The 17,954-nt window shown below is 31.6% G+C and overlaps 1 protein-coding gene across 2 annotated transcripts; it reads left to right on the top strand.

The window, feature by feature from the left end:
• Positions 1-11,836: 11,836 nt before the first annotated feature.
• On the top strand, positions 11,837-16,904 carry LOC126708931 (uncharacterized). Of its 2 annotated transcripts, none has more exons than XM_050408937.1 (3): positions 11,837-12,272; positions 14,441-15,192; positions 15,851-16,904. In XM_050408937.1, exons 1-3 carry the CDS (start codon positions 11,952-11,954, stop codon positions 16,353-16,355), a joined length of 1,578 nt encoding a protein of 525 aa, XP_050264894.1. In that variant the 5' UTR covers positions 11,837-11,951; the 3' UTR covers positions 16,356-16,904. The 2 variants fall into 2 exon arrangements, with proteins under 2 accessions (XP_050264894.1, XP_050264895.1); XM_050408938.1 differs by having other exon boundaries at positions 11,909-12,272; positions 14,419-15,192.
• The last annotated feature ends 1,050 nt before the right edge of the window (positions 16,905-17,954 follow it).

Here is a 17,954-nt window from a genome sequence, read left to right as displayed (position 1 = left end):
ATACGCCCCCTCAAATTGAAGTATTTCTCGAGGAGAGCTTCAACTTGTCACGAAGAAAAATAAACCGTACGTGGAGAAGATAAATCTTTGATCATGATGTTGTTTAATTGGTTAATGGTGGAAATAAAGCGAACATCTAGAGGATGATTTGTGACATTTTCTTGAACAAAATGAAAATCAATTTCTACATGTTTTGAATGGCACTACAAAAAGCGAGGGCTATAGTTGCATTTCTATAACAACGTCACAAAATGTTGCCATTGCCCCATGACTATAAGTCTATCTAGGTCTATAACTGCTATAGGTCCTAAAGAAGCTACTATAATCAGCGTTTTTTGTAGTGTGGGCATGAAACACATGGTTTGTAGCAAGGTAAGTAACGTATTCACTCTATACATCATTAGTTCATGAGTTGCTTCATATTAAGATCCTTGGAAACAAATAAAATCTTATGTAATATAAAAGGCCTTAGAAATTCAACGTTGTTGATTGTTATGACTAGTAGGGGTGTAGGGCTGTAAACGAACCGAGTTTTGTCGAGTAGTGCATGTTTAAGCTTGACTCGTCAAGAAAAATCAAAAGCTTGAACTTGGCTTGAGCTTGTGACAAGCCTAAAAATAGTGTTTGAGCTTGAGTTCGTGGGAAAGCCAAAAAGTTTGAGTTTGGCTTGACTTGACTTGATAAATTAGTCAAGCCAAACTCAAGCTTAATATCAAGCTCAAGCTCGAGCTCAAGTCAAGTTTTTGAGCTTGAAATCTAAAAAAATTACATTATTAAATGCTTAAATCTCTAAATTTTTAAAAATAAAAATAGTATACTCATTTTATTATGCATCTAGTCCTACTTATGATTAGCCATTATTCAAATTAATAATTTACATAATTAAATTCAGTCATTCATTATTCCTTGTCTACAGCTTCAACAATTGTTCAAAATACAATTTTTACATTCACGTTAAATGGTAAAGGACTAGAAATATACCTGTTTGTAACTATTATGAATGAGAAAATACTAACATGTTTCATAACTTTACTTTAGATGATTGATAGGGAATGATCATATGTGGCCTACTTAATTATTTATTTATTTTTAAATGTAACTATAGTCTAAAGTGGTTATTGATCAGTTAAAGGAAAGAAAAAATTAAGGTAATATAGGTAGTGGTCTCATGTTAGCAATATTATTATTAAGATATGTGTAATGAGTATATTTAGCTAACACATATAAACTTATAAATGAGGCTATGCTTGAATTGTTGTGTATCAAGCCTAATAGCTCACGAGCTTGTTCGTGAACAAATTTTTTTGCTTGGGCTCGGCTTGTTTATTAAATTAAACGAGCCTAAAACTAAGGTTTAAACTTGGCTTATTTATAAACAAACAAATATGAACAAGCTTTTTATTGAGCCGAGCCCGAGTTGTTCATGATCGGCTTGGTTCATTTATAGCCCTAGATGAGAGTGCTTAATCCAACACAATTAAGGAGAATGTAATACCACAACTTCAAATGAATGGGTATAAAATATTAAAATGTCAATATAATGAATATACATGAGTTTTGGGTTTGAATCTTCTTCTTTTTTTAATGCATGAAACTTCTAATTATCATTTTGGGATTCCTCCAAGAAGTTTCTTCTTATAATTACTTAGTGTGTATGAAACAAAAAGACTACACACATTTGAGGGGATAGTCCAGTGCTCGAAAAGTTTTGAACACCCTCATTAACAAAATAAAAAATGTAAATACAAACAATTATTATTAATGTATCAATAAAATAATTTTTAAAAAAGGTAACAATACTGTTACCAACAAAACCAAAAAAATAAAAATAAAGTATGTCATTAGTTATGAGACCTCCTCACCAATCCTTTATGGTGCTGCTCTACATTGCTGATTACTTCAAACGAATAGTTAATCTTGCTTGCAAGATGATCCTTCTTGAATTACTCGAGTTTCCTCGTGTCCCAAGCCAATCAAGTCAAAGTATAAAGCATAAATTAATTAGTTATACTTTATAGGTTATACTCCCATTTTGAAAGTTATAATAAGGTTCACCAAATCTATTTCTCATCTAAACACCAAATTCTTTTAAAAATAAAAATCAAGTTATTAAGATTTAAGAAACTAAAGAATTGTGGAAGTTAGGCACACGCTAGAGTGTATGCCACCATCTATTTAGGTTAGAAAAGGTTGAAAAGCAAAAGACTTTTTTTTCTTTCTTTTTTTAATATTAAAAGCCAAAAGACTGTTTTTATCTCATAATGAATAGGCTAAAATGCAAAACTCACCCTCTAAATTTCTTCTAAATTCATTCCAGTACTCTAACTTTGATTTCATTCATTTCAGTCCTCTATGTTTCAGATTTATTCAATTAAGGCTTTTCTATCAACTTTGATTAAAAAATTTTGAAAAAAAAAATCTGGAAAATACTTTTCAATCATTAATTGAATTTATTTAATTTAAAAAATTTGAAGAAAAATTTTAAAAATTGGAAAATTAACCACAACATATAATGAAAGTTGATGAAAAAAGCTTAATTGAATAAATTTGGAAGTTAAAAGATAAAAATGAACGAAAATAAAATTAGAGAACTAAAATGAATTCAGAAAAAAAAACTTAGATGATGAGTTTTGCATTTTAGCCTAATAAATAATAACCTTTTATTTTTAGGTTAGGTTGAATATGAAACTTTTTCAAAATAGAATTTCAATTTCCTATATTATTCTTAACCTTTTTTCAAGAAATAAATAGGATGCTTATCAGAAATACCACTTTTGATTTAATGTAAAAAAAATATTTACAAATATTATCACATTTTTTTATATTAAAAAATAGTGTCCAAGCCTTTCCACTAAACATTCCACTTATTGACCATGAGAGACCTCAGAAATTTTATAAATCAATAGTGTGGTAGATGAAATTTAGAGACTTTGTATTTAGAGCATGTCATTAAAATGCATTCAATTCCAAAGAGATTCATCACATTTCATTAATAATTATATATACTTTCAAATATTTCATCTATTACTTAATCTAAAATTTTAGAGTAATATTAAGTTCACAACATTTTTACAATAAAGTTTAAATGACAAACTGTTATTAGTAAGTAAAAAAATGATATCAGTAATGGATCCAAATTAAAACAAGTAACAATCTATTATAAAAAATTTGTTGTGAAAATTTTATAAAGCTAGCATTACTCAAAATTTATAATTCAAGCTACCAGTACCCACCATTCCTTGCATGAGGTGTAGGTGTCCGTGTCCCATCTCAAGTGAGTTAAAAGTTTCACTTTCGCGCGCAGAGAGAGAGAGAGAGATCAATCTCTTAAACCATTTCTTTCCGTTTTTGTTTAATTTGTGCAAAAATTTCAGAAATGCTTTAATTCAGGGAAAAATATACATATCGGTTTCTTAAAGGAGTGGAGACATTATCTTTGTCTGCCTCAGCTGATGTTCAGTGATTTTCATGAACCCCACATGTCCCCCACTTCAGTTTTCCTCAGAATTAGATATATGTGTTACTTGCAGCTAGCCATTGAGAACTTTGATGCTGTGTCGTGACCCGTATAAAGAATTGCTAATATCATTTGAGTATTGCATAAATATTGTACCTTGGAAATTGTTGTGGAAGCATATATATTAATATGAGTCATGTTAACGAGTGCTCTTAGAGTATTGGTTAATAATTCAGTTAAAGAAAGTTTTTATTGGAAAAGAAAAAAAAATTAATATTTTGATAGCTTTTTTTTATTTCCCATAAAAGTGATATTAAAATTTTCCTAAAATGAATTGTTAATCAATATCCTAAGAGCATTCGTTAGCATTTTCTTATTAATATATAGACGACTGACTAATAAAGAGTAGAGGGATTCAGCCAAAAAAAAAAAAAGACTAAAAGAGTGGAAGGTGGGGTTTTTTTTTTTTTTTTTTTTTATTAAGAAAAATACTATTTCTATAACATTTTCACGACACATTATCAATAAATCTTAAATGACAAGTTGTTCTTGGTAGGCTACTGATGGGTTAAAAGTAATTTCAGTGATAGGTTTAAATTAGAATCAATAATATCTTACTACCTATGATTTATTATGAAAATATTGACGTAACACTTTTTTTTTTAAGGTATTCGATTGATTTAAAAAAAAATTTCCAAGGTGAAAAATAAACTAAGAGTTTTATTAAGAAAAAAAATTTGTTTACACTCGTTTATTTAGCAAATAAGTTATGCAAGGTTAAGTCTACATTTTGGCTCAATTATTAATTAGTTGAACTCAAGCATGGTAATTTTTTAGTGAACAAGCTTGTAAATATGAGTATCTTTTATATAATATTATATCTTAATATGTATACATATAAAAAAATACTTGAGTATGAGATGTACAAGTTTGTAACTAAGTACATAAGATATCAAATTATATTTTATAATTTATTGATAATATGAGCAATCAATTTTCACTTTTGAAATTAAAAAAATATATATTACTTTTAATCATACAAGGTTAATGAATCTAATTTTTATAAGTTCATGAATGCAATTATTATATCTAATTCACTCAAATAATATAAAGAAGAAAATCAACCAAACTAACATATAATCTAGCTTGGTGATGAGCTCAAGCTCAGCTCGTGTTTGTAATGTAAATGAACAATTTTGAACTTTTAATACTCTTAGTTAATTTAGAGTCCTACTTTTTTTTACCCTAAAAAAAATTTAGTTAAGATGGTGACATTCCCTTCTAATCTACCAAAGGCACAGAAAAAATTTCTAAAATAGTATTAATTAGGTATGGTCTCTTATTGTTTTAAGTGTAGAGAAACCTTTTTCATATTGCAAGCAATGTATACACACACATAGTAGTCTCTAATATGTGCAATATATGAGAAATGTTTAACAAAATATGTTTTTTTTTTCTCTAGTTTATTTTTATCTAAATATGATATTGATAATTATGTCAATAATTAATTGTTATTTATTATGATTGTATTTGTATATATAACTATATTTTCTGTCATTTTAAGAAAATATGACATGACAATATTTTAATGGAAGGTTTAAATATAGAATAAATTTTAAAATCATTTAAATATATATAATAGAATAATGATGTGTAAAATATTGATCTTCAAAACTTGTGCAGGAAAGTTTCATGAGGTTAACAAAATTTTAAACATCTTAAATTTATATGAGAGAGAGAGAGAGAGAGAGAGAGAGGAATAAAAATTGTATTTTATTCTATACTTTACTAACCACAATTTGTCACACATTTTTTTTCATGCATGGTATATAGAGGGACAATATTAAATTGCATATGATGTAATTCTTTATCATCATTGCCTTACTTAATAATTTCTTATTAAATTAATATTTTTAAAATTTTATCGTTAGATTATAAGTTCTCGTTTTCTTTAGCACACACCCCAAATAATGTAATAATAAGATGTTATTTACTATGAAAATTTACAGTTCAATTTATTGTGAGTATAGAATTTGTGTGATTAAGGGTTTTTCTATTGACTAAATTTAACACAGACATATATATATATATATGAAAAAAATTTGGAAGAGAATTTTTTTTTTTTGTTGAGTTGGGAAGGATATTTTCTACTTCGATGCTACATGCAAATTGAAGAAACTAACTCTCCATTTGTTTGAACTTTGAAGGGTTTAAATAAAGGATTAATAGGAAGAGGGAATAGTGGAGGGGGAAGGAAAATCATCATTTGAGAGATAGGTGAAACGGTGAAACTCCTCCAAACCCACTAAACCCACTTTTTTTTTTCTTTTCTTTTTTTTTTCTCAACAATTCACTATGAACCAGGTAGAAACTAACCACTTAATTACTCAATTATTGCACATAAAAAATTATTACTTAAACCACTTTTTCAAGTGACTTGAACAATTATTGAGTTTTTTTTTTTTTTTTTTTGAGTAAAGAACAATTATTGAGTTATGCAAGCATGAATCACGAAATAAATTCGGGTTTCGTTGGAAAACCTTCCTAAGGACATTTCTCCCTCTGTCCTTCTAGATGTTCGTAGAGTTGTTTTCAGTTTAATAAATTCAAAAGCGTATTGTCTGGTTTTTAATAAAATAAAATAAAAAGGAATCACGAATATATTATATATATATATATATATATTTTTTTTTTTTTTTGAATGAAATCTCACTTTCCAAATCGTTGGATTAAATTGCAAATAACAGAGCATGTGAATTGAATAGGTATTAAAATCTTTTGATTAAACTTCACATCTTTGGATGTTATATGTGACAGAACCGTTACTCACAGACATATGACGCACAAAACGACGTCAGTATCACTTCATGCTTTTTAGTTTTTACATCAACAAAAATTTGCAAAATTGCAAAAAAGACTAAATGGGCGGCTTAACCGGCAAAGGACGCGAAATAAGGAGGATGGTCCACGTGTATGGTAGGATGGGGCTCCCACGTGGGCAAAGAGTGGGATTGATGGCTAGCTGATAGCTGTCTCATGATTATAGGCTCCTTTAATTGTAGTCGGGAAGGAACTCTACGTCTGTGCGACTGAAACAATTTGCATATGCGCTCACCTACTAGTCCCCAAAATATATAATCATGACTACACATGTTGATGTAGTAGTTGCCTTCAAAATTTATATATATATATATATATATATTTTTTTTTTTTTTTTTGCATAAACGGGAAATATCTTAGATAAACAGAGTCTTACAATAAAAATATTACAACAGGACTACAGTGCAAGGAACCACATCCGCACACAAACTAAACTAAAACAATATAAACACACTCCAAACAACACCAAACCAAAGAGAGGAATAGCTGAAACCAAACAAAACACTATTGGGTCCTTATTAACCGCAATGACTCTGGGATGAGACAAAACCCATGGAGTTCCATTATAGACATTGTCACAAAAAGGTGGGGCGTGTATCATATAACACTTCCCTTTCCGCATAGCTATTAGCTTCTCTCCCTATATATTTAATGCACGCCTCCTAGTCCCTGTTGAGGAGCCACCTACAATCCAAAATCAAGTTAAAAAATTCCATAAGATACTTCTCATTAGTATTCAACTATTTGTAAGCAAGAAGAGAATCTGTTTGAAGACAAACTCGATGATGACCATTGGCCCATGTTTGAACCAACGCCTCTCTAATACCCCACAGTTCAACCATAGTATTATTAGTGACTCCCAGGTGCAAGGAGAAACCCCATAACCATTCTTCATTAGCTGAGTGTGCTATGCCACCCGCACCGAACTCTCCTTAATTTATCCCAAAAATAAAAAACCCTCCCTCTCCTTACCAATATATCAATCATTTCAAATTTTATAATTATAAATAAACAAATATATAAGTTTAATTCAACCGAAATTCCAGTTAACTTATCTGATAAAATTTGGTCAATTTTTTTATTATTTTAGAATAAAACACAAGTTTCACTTTAAAATTTGAAATAATTTTGATGAGTTTACTTTTAAGGTTATTTTTCCATTAAAAAAAAAGTAAACCATTATAAAATGTTTTTATCTATCTATCTTTATAGTTATTATTATTATTTTTTTTGTTTTAGTATATAACATTTTATTTGAGTTTGTTTGTAAGGATATTCTTCTATTAATTTCTATTAATGTGGCTGCTAGGTATCAACTAAATTCAAAAGAATATTATTAGATAAATGCTATGTTCACAATATTTTACAACAAATTCTAAGTGGTAAAATAGTAAGTTTAATAGTTTGTTCAAATTATAACTAATAATAACTTACTATCTAAGATCTGTTGTCAAAGTATTGTAAAAATATTGTAAACATAGTACCTCTCATATTATTAAGCAAAGAGCATATCATTTTAAGTACAATTAATTCACCACCGTGCACCTTGGCACAATGGTTACTCCACAAGTATAAGTGCTTGTGAGATGTGGGGGACAAGAGCCGAGATTCAAGTCTCTAGAAAAAGTTTTTCATATATATACACTTATATTAAACTAAAGTAGAATTTATATCTTGTATAAAAAAATATTAAAAAAAAGTACAATAAAATCATGCTATACAAAAACAAAAATATTTACTTATTATTACTTTTTTCTCTCTCTTTTTCCTTTCTTTCTTTGATTGCCACTAGTGTGCTCACCCAAACCCCTTTTCATCTCAAAAACTAAAACCGTTCTATTAGGTTCGAATTAGGTGGTGACAACTTTGTATTTTAGAGCCAGTTTCACTTCCCACAACCTTTTTTTGTCCTCATCTACCCTCTTCCTTATTATCATTCACAATACCACCATTGTACCCACATACAACTAAAGCACCTCCATGAGGACCAAGCTATAACCTCCTCATTATTGCAGCATATACACACTCAAAACTACCGATCAATCCATCCATTGATGACCCATAAACTAGTACCATAGATAGCTACCATGGTCAATTGTCCAACTTTACCTAATAATGACTTAATTTTGTATAATTGTAACATTATTATAGAACATTATCATACTTATTTTAGGTTAATTCATGCATTTCATACATAGATTTAAAAATAATTCTCGATAATTAGGCCAAAATTGACAAATGCCCATTTCACACAAACTTTCTAGCATTTTGCCTTATTTCCCAAACTAATTAGGAAAATGCCCCTGTAGAAAATTGAGTTTCAAATATAAAACTCGATTTTTGGAATATCGAGTTATAGAGAACGTGGACTTAGAGAACTTGAGTTCCATGAACTTGAGTACTTCACATGGAACTCAAGTACTTTACATGGAACTCGAGTTCCCAAAAAAAAAAAAAAAAAAAAAATTTCAATGTGCTATAACTCGATTGTTCAAAAATCAAGTTTTAAATTGAAACTCGATTTTTAGAAAATCAAGTTTCAAAACAGGGACATTTCTCTATTTAGTTTGGGAAATGAGGCAAAATGCTGAAAAGTGTGTGAAATGGGCATTTGCCAATTTTCTCCCGATAATTAATATAGTTATCAAAATAAATCTTAACGGGTCGATATATCTTTTGTATGAGTTTGGAACTAATTTTAGTGCCCAAATTATAAAATAAGTTTATGATAAAATTTTTTTTTTTAATAGGGTGATCTAATGGACTCAGTTTTGATATGGGCCTTAATAAAAGCTTAAGAAAGGTCTACCAAGGATTAGGAATTTAGGATTCGAACTGGCCTAGGTCTTATTATTTTGCACGTACCGTTTGGCTCAAATATAGTAATGAAAAAAATAATAATAAAAAAAATAAAATAATAAAATAATAAAAAAAACTAATATCCAAGGATGTGGATTCTGTATGTTTTGTTCTTGTAAAAAATGTCATTGTGTGAGTTTTATCAAAGTTCTACTCATTAGAGGTAGTATGGGAAAATGTAAAATACTTCCAAAGATCTTGCTTTTTTTAAGTTTGACTAATGAAAGGTGAGCAAATCCTTCTTTCTTATGTTCATCATTTCCGCTTTCCAACATTAGTATCAAAGCACATGATTTAGTGATTTTCATTGTATGTATGTCTCATAATGTTTTCTTGATAAGAAAACGTCAACATGGACCACGCTTTGAATCCGCACACCATTTTTGTTTTATAATGAATTTTACATGGCACACGCCACATTTTATTGTGTAATACCACACAATATCTTTATTTTAACGAAAATAATGTCAAAAACATGCCTCTAAGATTTCAGGGTCATTGGTTGTGTGATTAAAGATAAACTTAAGACCCTAGTTTTGTAATTCGAACTTTGTGCCTCATTTTTTATGAACTAAGTTGGTTTAGAAAAAAAAAATACGGATAGAAGCTACATCCCATAAGATTCTCAACCGCATATATTTGCTTGATTTTAATAGGAATTGAGAATGTTATGAGAGATCAAAGTTTGGATCACCGTGACCTTTGGTGCGATGGTCATTTTATAAATGTTTGTGGAGCATATGGGGGCAAGGGCTGGGGTTCAAGTTTTCAAGAGAAAGTTTCAAACACATATACATATAGATTAAGTTATAGTAGAATTCTATCTTAAATAAAAAATAAAAGTTTGGGTTAAATTTTGAGAAATTTCTAGAATGAGTGTTTCAAGAGTTTGAAGACCTTCCAGAACCTCTCAGGCAAGAGAGGGTGTACTCCACCGCTTGACAGATTGTCCAAACAGTTGGTCTACGTCTATCTAGCTTTATAGGGTCTTGAAATATCCTAATTTGACTTTCCATGATTTTCAAATAAATAATTTTATTAGCATTGTTCATTAAATCTTAAATCTTAATATATCTACTTGGAAAATTCATATGTTTTATTTTATTTGTTTTGGCGGTAAAGGTGTAATATTTTGACTTTAGATTGGCCTCGTTTAATTTTTTAGAAGCCTGAGTTAATTAAAATTATTTTTTCTAACAATTCCCACTAAAAGAAACTGTCTTATCAACAAAAGAAAGTAAGGGAAACTGTAGTTTACGGTATAAATACTAAAACTTAAGACTATTGGAAAACTATCATATAACTAGAAAACCTTAAGAAAAGTTTGGGTGGAAATATTGTTGAGAAGTGCTACAGTAAAAGAGGTTTAAAACTTATATTATGTATCTAAGAGTTAATCCTTTTTTGATATACATCACTGTAAGTTTCTTTAAAAAAAACCTTCTCCTATTTTCTTATGTGTGTGTTAAAAATACTTAGTATTCTAAAAAATAAAAAATAAATAAAAAACTTATCCTATACATGTATGTTTAAGTTTTAAATCACTCTTTGATTCTCATCACATATTAGTATATATCAAAAAAAATTAGAAACATTAGTATTTATCACATTATATTCACAAATTGAGCTATTTTAGCAGGGTAATATTATTCTGAAATTGTCTTGCGCCAGTGGGCGCACAGGTCAAAGATATCCTCGGCTTGAGAATTTAAAATATATATACTTATAAAGTCTTATAAACACATATGCATACAGAATCGGATAGGGAAGAAGGATATCTTCCGCAAGCCCAAGTCCATTTTTACCAGTCAGCTAAAGCCCAAAATATCTTTGTTTTTATTTGTATATAATTTTTGAAAAGCCCAGTATCTCATAATATTCATATTTGGATTAAGAGGGGGAGAAGAGTATAATTGACCAAAAATTAGAATTTTTGGCCAACTATACTCTACTGATTAAGGAGTGCCCCATCCGTAAGGACAAGGAGTAGAAGATTCTTGAGAGAAATTGAGCCTATTCCCAAACTTAAAGTTTAGGCTCTAAGCCCATTAAGACTTCCTCAAATCAAATTTCCACGAATGCAAATGCAGAAGCCATTTTACAGGTCATCATGGACCCCTCAACGTAACCACAAAACACACACAGTTCTAAAGCAATTAGGATTGAAATCTTTTCAGTGCTCCTTGGACACATGCACTGTAATTTTCTTAGAAATTTTATTTATGGGTCTAACGTATTAAGAAAGAACTTGGATCAACACTGTAATTTAGATCTTCCGCAAGCCCAGATCCATGTTTACCAGTTAGCAAAAGCCCAATTCAATCTCGGAATATTAAAAGTCCCATCCCCCAAGGAGAGGTAGAAAAGCATAGCACCAAAACTTTAAACATATCCGAAGATTCTTTAGAGAAAAATTTGATTTGCACTTAAAGGGCTCTAAAAGCCCAATTCAACTCTACCTCAAATCAAATTCCATGGATCTTCAAGCCACTGTGTCGGCAACCATTTTTTGCCAAGTCATCGTGGGCCCCACATTTTCGAAGGTCTACTAGTTTTGAAATTAATAAAAATACAAAAGTACCCTTCGTTTGAAATTGGAATGACCAATTAACACGCCATCGCACAGCTCAACAGTCAACACGATCGTCGTACCTAGCTAGCCCATCGTCCCCTTGAGCCACTTTGTTTTACTACTTTCATTCTTTATTTTATTTTTCCCTTTAAAACAAAAGGGAGAAGGGAAAAATAATCAAAGATGAAGATGAAGATGATGAAGGTGAAGATAAATATGAAGGCGGAGGTGGTGACTTTGATTTTGGTAAATCTAGCTGGGATCATGGAGAGGGCAGATGAGTCACTATTACCGGGCGTGTATAAAGAGGTTGGTGCGGCTTTGCACACCGACCCGACGGGTTTGGGTTCTCTCACTCTCTTCCGGTCCATTGTTCAGTCCGCCTGTTACCCAATCGCCGCCTACCTTGCCGTCCGCCACAACCGCGCCCACGTCATCGCCGCCGGTGCCTACCTCTGGGCCGCCGCCACTTTTCTCGTCGGTTTCTCCTCCACTTTCACCCAGGTAAGCAAATTCAATATATATATATATATATAGACCCTCTTGCTTATTTTATTTTTAGCTGATTAAAAAGGATTTTATTTTATTTTTTTCCCATTTCTCAATTATGTTAGTAAATATGGTAAAAAATTAAATTTGATTGTTTTTGGAGGTTGGTTGCTATGACATTAGGGTAATTAACTAGTTGCGATTGATTAGGTAGTTGGTACGATGAATGGTAAATAAATAGTTTGGGTAAATATTAGGAAAAATGTTTGAGGATATTCCTTTCTCGTAGCTATATTCTATGCTAGTCTAGTCGTTTACAACAACACTGTAGCTTTTTGCTAAATTGGGAAACTGGTTTTGTTGGATTAGGAGAAACCAAACAAGCTAAGGGAAAACCAAAAAAGAAAGTGAAAATGTTGTACTTATTCGGTTACTTATAAAGGAAACACTACATGTTTCAAATATGGCAACTAGTTCTATGAATTTGGTTTTTGTGTTCTCGGGTCTAAAATAGTGGAAGCTGTTCAATATTTTCGTTAATGGAAGCCTTGGATGTAAGAAGCAAAGAGAAACTTAGGGAATATCTCATGTATATTGGTTTACAGAAATGTGGAGCCCCTCTTCTTCCTTCACTCATGACCCTAAACAGTTTTCTTTTTTGGTTGATAAATAAGATGGGAGGAGGGTTTTGAACCTGGTCGTCTCCATTGGAAAGATGCTAGGGAAAACCAAAAATCAAATTAAAAATTTGAACTTATTTAGTTACTTACAAAGGAAATACTGTTTCAATTTCAGCAGCTAGTTCTATGAATGCGGTAGTTTTTGTGTTCTTGGGTCAGAAATAATGGAAACTATAAAATTAAATATTTTTGTTAATGGAAGCCTTTGATATAAGAAGCAAAGAGAAACTTAGGGAATAATTCATGCACATAGGTTTACAGCAATGTGGAGTCCCTTTTCATCCTTCATTCATGAACCTAAACAGTTTTTCTTTTGATAGATTCAATAGTTATAAAGGGAGAGGGGGGATTTGAATATGATCATTTTCGTTGGAAACACCAAGAGGTTCCAGTTGAGCTAGACAGCTCTTGGCTTGACCCTGAACAGGTTAGAAGCATGTGTATGTGATATTAGGGAAAGCAAAATAGTTTGTTGAGATAGGAAATGTGAGTTGAATTGGAGTTTCAACTTTGAACAACAGCTAGAGTGGCAGACTGATAAATTTCCTAGCATTTTTTAATATCCAAGAGCTTCTGTACAAAATTTCTAAATATTTATAATTTGAATTTTAAAGTTTGACCTTCTTGTGATACATAACACGCTAGAAGATGCTTTCTCTTCCATCTATCCTCTGATGGAATCCTTGTCAAATCAAACAAGAACAAAACCAGTAATGAAACTCTGAATGAGGATAAGATTCACAATTTTTGTAGGCGTTGAGCTTTATGTGATATTATCTAGATTCTGTTATGAAATGGAGCTTCATCAAGTTCAAGACACTCAAATTTGAACTTTAAAAACAGTGTACGTGTAAACTGTTTATTCATAATAAATTTGTGGTCAAAATACAATTTTGGTCCCTAAGTTATGTGTCCAATTTCAATTTTGTTCCTAAGCTATTAATTGTTTCAACAGTCATTTAAGTTTTAAAAATGCTTAACTATTACCCTTACCTGCCTCACCATCATTATGCAAACCTCAATTATTGATGTGATGTTGGCCCATATATTGGTCTCGTAAAATCAGAATTCATGGAGACACGTGACACGAACATTAGACACCACGATATTTTCTATTTAATATTTTTATATATTAATTTACTTGTCTCCCTCCATATATTCTGATTTTGTGATATGAGAATGCAGCAAAATATACAATGTCAGTATTGTAGTGACATGTATACCAAAAAAATAAAAAAAGGAAAAGGAAAAGACTGTCACATTAGTTATTTGCATAGTGTTGGTAAGGCAGGGAAAGGGTAAAATCAAGGCACTTTTAAAAACTAAATTGAAACAATTGGTAATTCACAGATATGAAGACCACATTCGTATTTTGACCCAATATTTTCTACTTTTAACTCTACAAATATATACGGTTTTAGAGCTATACAAGTGAAGTGCTATCATCCTTGGCATACCAGCTGATTGTGTTCTCTTTGAAGTCATTTATCTTCTGTCAAACAGGTGGCCATATCTAGAGCTTTGAATGGGATTGGCCTTGCGCTAGTTTCACCTGCAATTCAGTCCCTTGTAGCTGACTCAACTGATGACAACAACCGTGGTACAGCTTTTGGGTGGCTTCAACTAACAGGCAACCTTGGTTCAATTATTGGTGGACTCCTCTCAGTGTTGATAGCTCCAATAACATTCATGGGAATTCCTGGTTGGAGAATTTCCTTTCATCTTGTTGCAATCATCAGTATTATGGTCGGTGTTTTGATCCAACTTTTTGCCAATGATCCTCGCTTTTCAGATTCTAATGCAAAAGATAGAGATCTAGTTAAGAGTAAATCTTTCTGGTTAGAAGTGAAGGATCTGGTTCAGGAAGCAAAGTCAGTTATTAAGATTCCATCTTTCCAGATTATTGTGGCACAGGGTGTCACTGGTTCATTCCCATGGTCAGCTCTGTCATTCTCAGCTATGTGGTTAGAGCTTTCTGGCTTCTCACATGAGAAAACTGCATTCCTCATAGCCCTGTTTGTGATGGGTAGTTCCTTTGGGGGCCTATTTGGTGGTAAGATGGGAGATATACTTTCTACTCGTCTCCCAAATTCTGGAAGGATAATTCTAGCACAAACAAGCTCAGCATCAGCTATCCCTCTCACAGCAATACTTTTGCTGGCTTTACCCAATGGTCCATCTTCTGGAGCAGTCCATGGTTTGGTCTTGTTCATTGTGGGCTTCTGCATATCCTGGAATGCTCCAGCTACAAACAAGTAAAGTCTTTCACACTTAAATCCTTTTTCCTTTTCACCTGCTAAAGTCATTTCAAAAATTTAAGATTTATATACACAAATAATCCAATAATGTCACTAAGTGATTGGGTTTCTCATAAATGAAAACATTATGTTCAATGACAGGAGCAATTACACACAATTGATTATGTAAAACCAAGCCATGATCAATATGACCAGAATAATCGTAGAAGTTGTGACAATTAGGTTATTTGTTTAATTAATAATAGTAAAGCAGAACAACTATTATTATTATTATTATTATTATTATTATTAATAGTGAAGAAGAACAACACTTATCAAAAAAAATAGTAAAGAAGAACAACAAAGACTTGTTTCAGATGAAATTATTTCATTATTGTGTGATACCAAAGTCCGAATCAATCATTTATCACAGAATGCAAAAACTAACAAGAAAAATAAAATATTTGGAGAGAGAGAGTGACAGAGAGATTAATGCTGGCACAAAGAAGCCTAAATTCAAGCTTTTGGCGAAGGGGCAAGACATAATAATGGGATTGAGGGTAAGGTCATGAATTCAATATCCACTAAGTGCATTTGTAACTTATCAGTGATAAAATTAAGTTTAATTGTCTGCATCACTCATAAGTTGCTGATTTTGATTATATGGTTTATGCAGTCCAATTTTTGCAGAGATAGTTCCTGAGAAATCCCGAACAAGTGTGTATGCAATGGACCGATCTTTTGAGTCCATACTATCATCATTTGCTCCCCCTATTGTTGGGATATTGGCTCAGTATGTTTATGGTTATAAGCCAGTTCCTACTGGGTCAAGTGAATCTGAAGAGATTGCCACAGATAGAGGGAATGCTGCATCATTGGCCAAGGCACTCTACACGGCAATAGGAGTTCCAATGGCTTTGTGTTGTCTAATTTACTCATTTCTCTATTACACCTACCCAAGAGACAAAGAACGAGCCAAGATGGAAGCTCTGATAGAATCAGAGATGCAACAAATAGAGTTGGATAATTCACCCACAGGTGAAGAATTTTCTCAAGTCCGGTTCTCTGAGTCAGGAGAACGTTTTGGTCAGGAATTGGATTATGAACTGGGGAATGATCTAGAAGATGACGAGAAGATATTACTCTACCATCAGCTGACATTCTCCAATAGTGGTAAATAGTAATACCGAGAGGCATAAGCTGCCCTATTTTCCAAAGCCTGCATTCCATTGAAGAAGGTTGCCTGTAGGTAAAAATTCAAAGCTTTTGATTGGTATTAATCACAAGGGAAATTTTCAACATTGTGGTGAGAGATGCATGTTCAGTGCTCACAAATGAGTACCATAATATACAGAAGTCACATACCCCGTCTTGTCCTGATATTCTTTGGCCTTGAACATGCACCTGAAAGAAATGTAGTTGACAGGAACAACTGAAGGGTTTAAGATTATCGAATTGGTCTTCGGTTTTGCTTGCCAGCTTTCGTGGAATGAGTAAATCTATTAAAAGACCCTATTCAGGGGTAATACAAATAATCTCACATATTCGAAATTATTGTTGGGTATGTTAAAACTCCCAATTTTGACCAGTATAGCGTGTATAGTGTGTAGCAGAACATGTTTTGTTGATCTGACAAGGAGTTCCCATCGATTTCTTTTGTGACATTCATTTTGTGTATAATGGCCTCATATTTTTGGATCCAATGTCAATGAAGCCTATTTTTTTTTTTTTTTTTTTTAAATTTATATTTTATTTTTTTGAATCACTGTTATCTACGATTCTACATCTTGTAGACAGCATTATCTGATGAATAATTGCAACATGCCTATAAATGAATCAACTGCATATTGACCTTTTTCCAGCCTTACGGGAATTTCAGAGATAGCCCGTCTACCAGCTATGGTTTTGCTAGATGATCTTCATAAGTGGAATCTAATGAAAAATTTCCACATCATAGACAAAATGGATTGAAATGTATACGTGTATCGGTATATGTTCTTCAAAGATGGATTGATTAGCACAGTACTAAATAACTTGATAGTTTGAACTTCGAGTTTGAACCCTCTGCCAATTGTATGTGTGTGTGAGAGAGAGTCGTTGCCAGAAGAATCAAGGTGGGGTTTTAGGTACGATAATAATAGAATTAGATTGCGCATCGACTTGAAGTCGATCATAACATTAGATGATGAATTTTTACACTGCAAGTTGCAACATACACGTCCTTATATTTCTTAACAGGTAACAAAAGGTCAAAAATGACCCCGAGATAGTCCCATAACTAACATGTATAAAATTTTTGTTGAACACTAGCAAAATTGATCTTGATTTGATTTTAATAAAAAAAAATAATAATAACAGAAGTTATAAGCTTTCACCTTTAGTTGCGTTGCACAATCATATGACAAATTTCATTTACAGAACTAGAAACCATGTTATGGGCAAAATAGGTAAATACTCTTAATTTAAAATTATATAATAAATACTCATCTTTTCAAACTATTTAGTAAAATGCCCTAATTTTGAAACTCAATTTTAACAAAATTGAGTTCTATGTAAACTCATTTTCCTCAAAATTGAATTCTATGTATATTTTTAAGTAGAACTCGACATTAGCAATGTTAAGTACTACATATACTCAACATTGCTTATACTCAACATTGCTAATGTCGAGTTCTACCTGTAACTCGATTTTGTTAAAATCAAGTTTCAAAAACAGAGACATTTTGTTTAATAGTTTGGATTGAGATGTATTTTGCTACATAGTTTTAAAATTAAGGGCA

Source organism: Quercus robur, chromosome 12 (assembly GCF_932294415.1).
Source record: "Quercus robur chromosome 12, dhQueRobu3.1, whole genome shotgun sequence".
In the NCBI taxonomy this organism is placed as follows: domain Eukaryota; kingdom Viridiplantae; phylum Streptophyta; class Magnoliopsida; order Fagales; family Fagaceae; genus Quercus; species Quercus robur.
The sequence above is the reverse complement of the archived record's forward strand: the minus strand, read 5'-3'. Positions and strand labels throughout refer to the sequence as shown.

Excerpts from the sequence above, each read along its gene's own strand:
- LOC126708931 (XM_050408937.1), top strand. The coding sequence starts at position 11,952 with ATGAAGATGAAGATGATGAAGGTGAAGATAAATATGAAGGCGGAGGTG. Across the intron at positions 12,273-14,440 it reads TCTCCTCCACTTTCACCCAG|GTGGCCATATCTAGAGCTTT; the intron begins GTAAGCAAATTC and ends TCTGTCAAACAG. Across the intron at positions 15,193-15,850 it reads AATGCTCCAGCTACAAACAA|TCCAATTTTTGCAGAGATAG; the intron begins GTAAAGTCTTTC and ends TGGTTTATGCAG.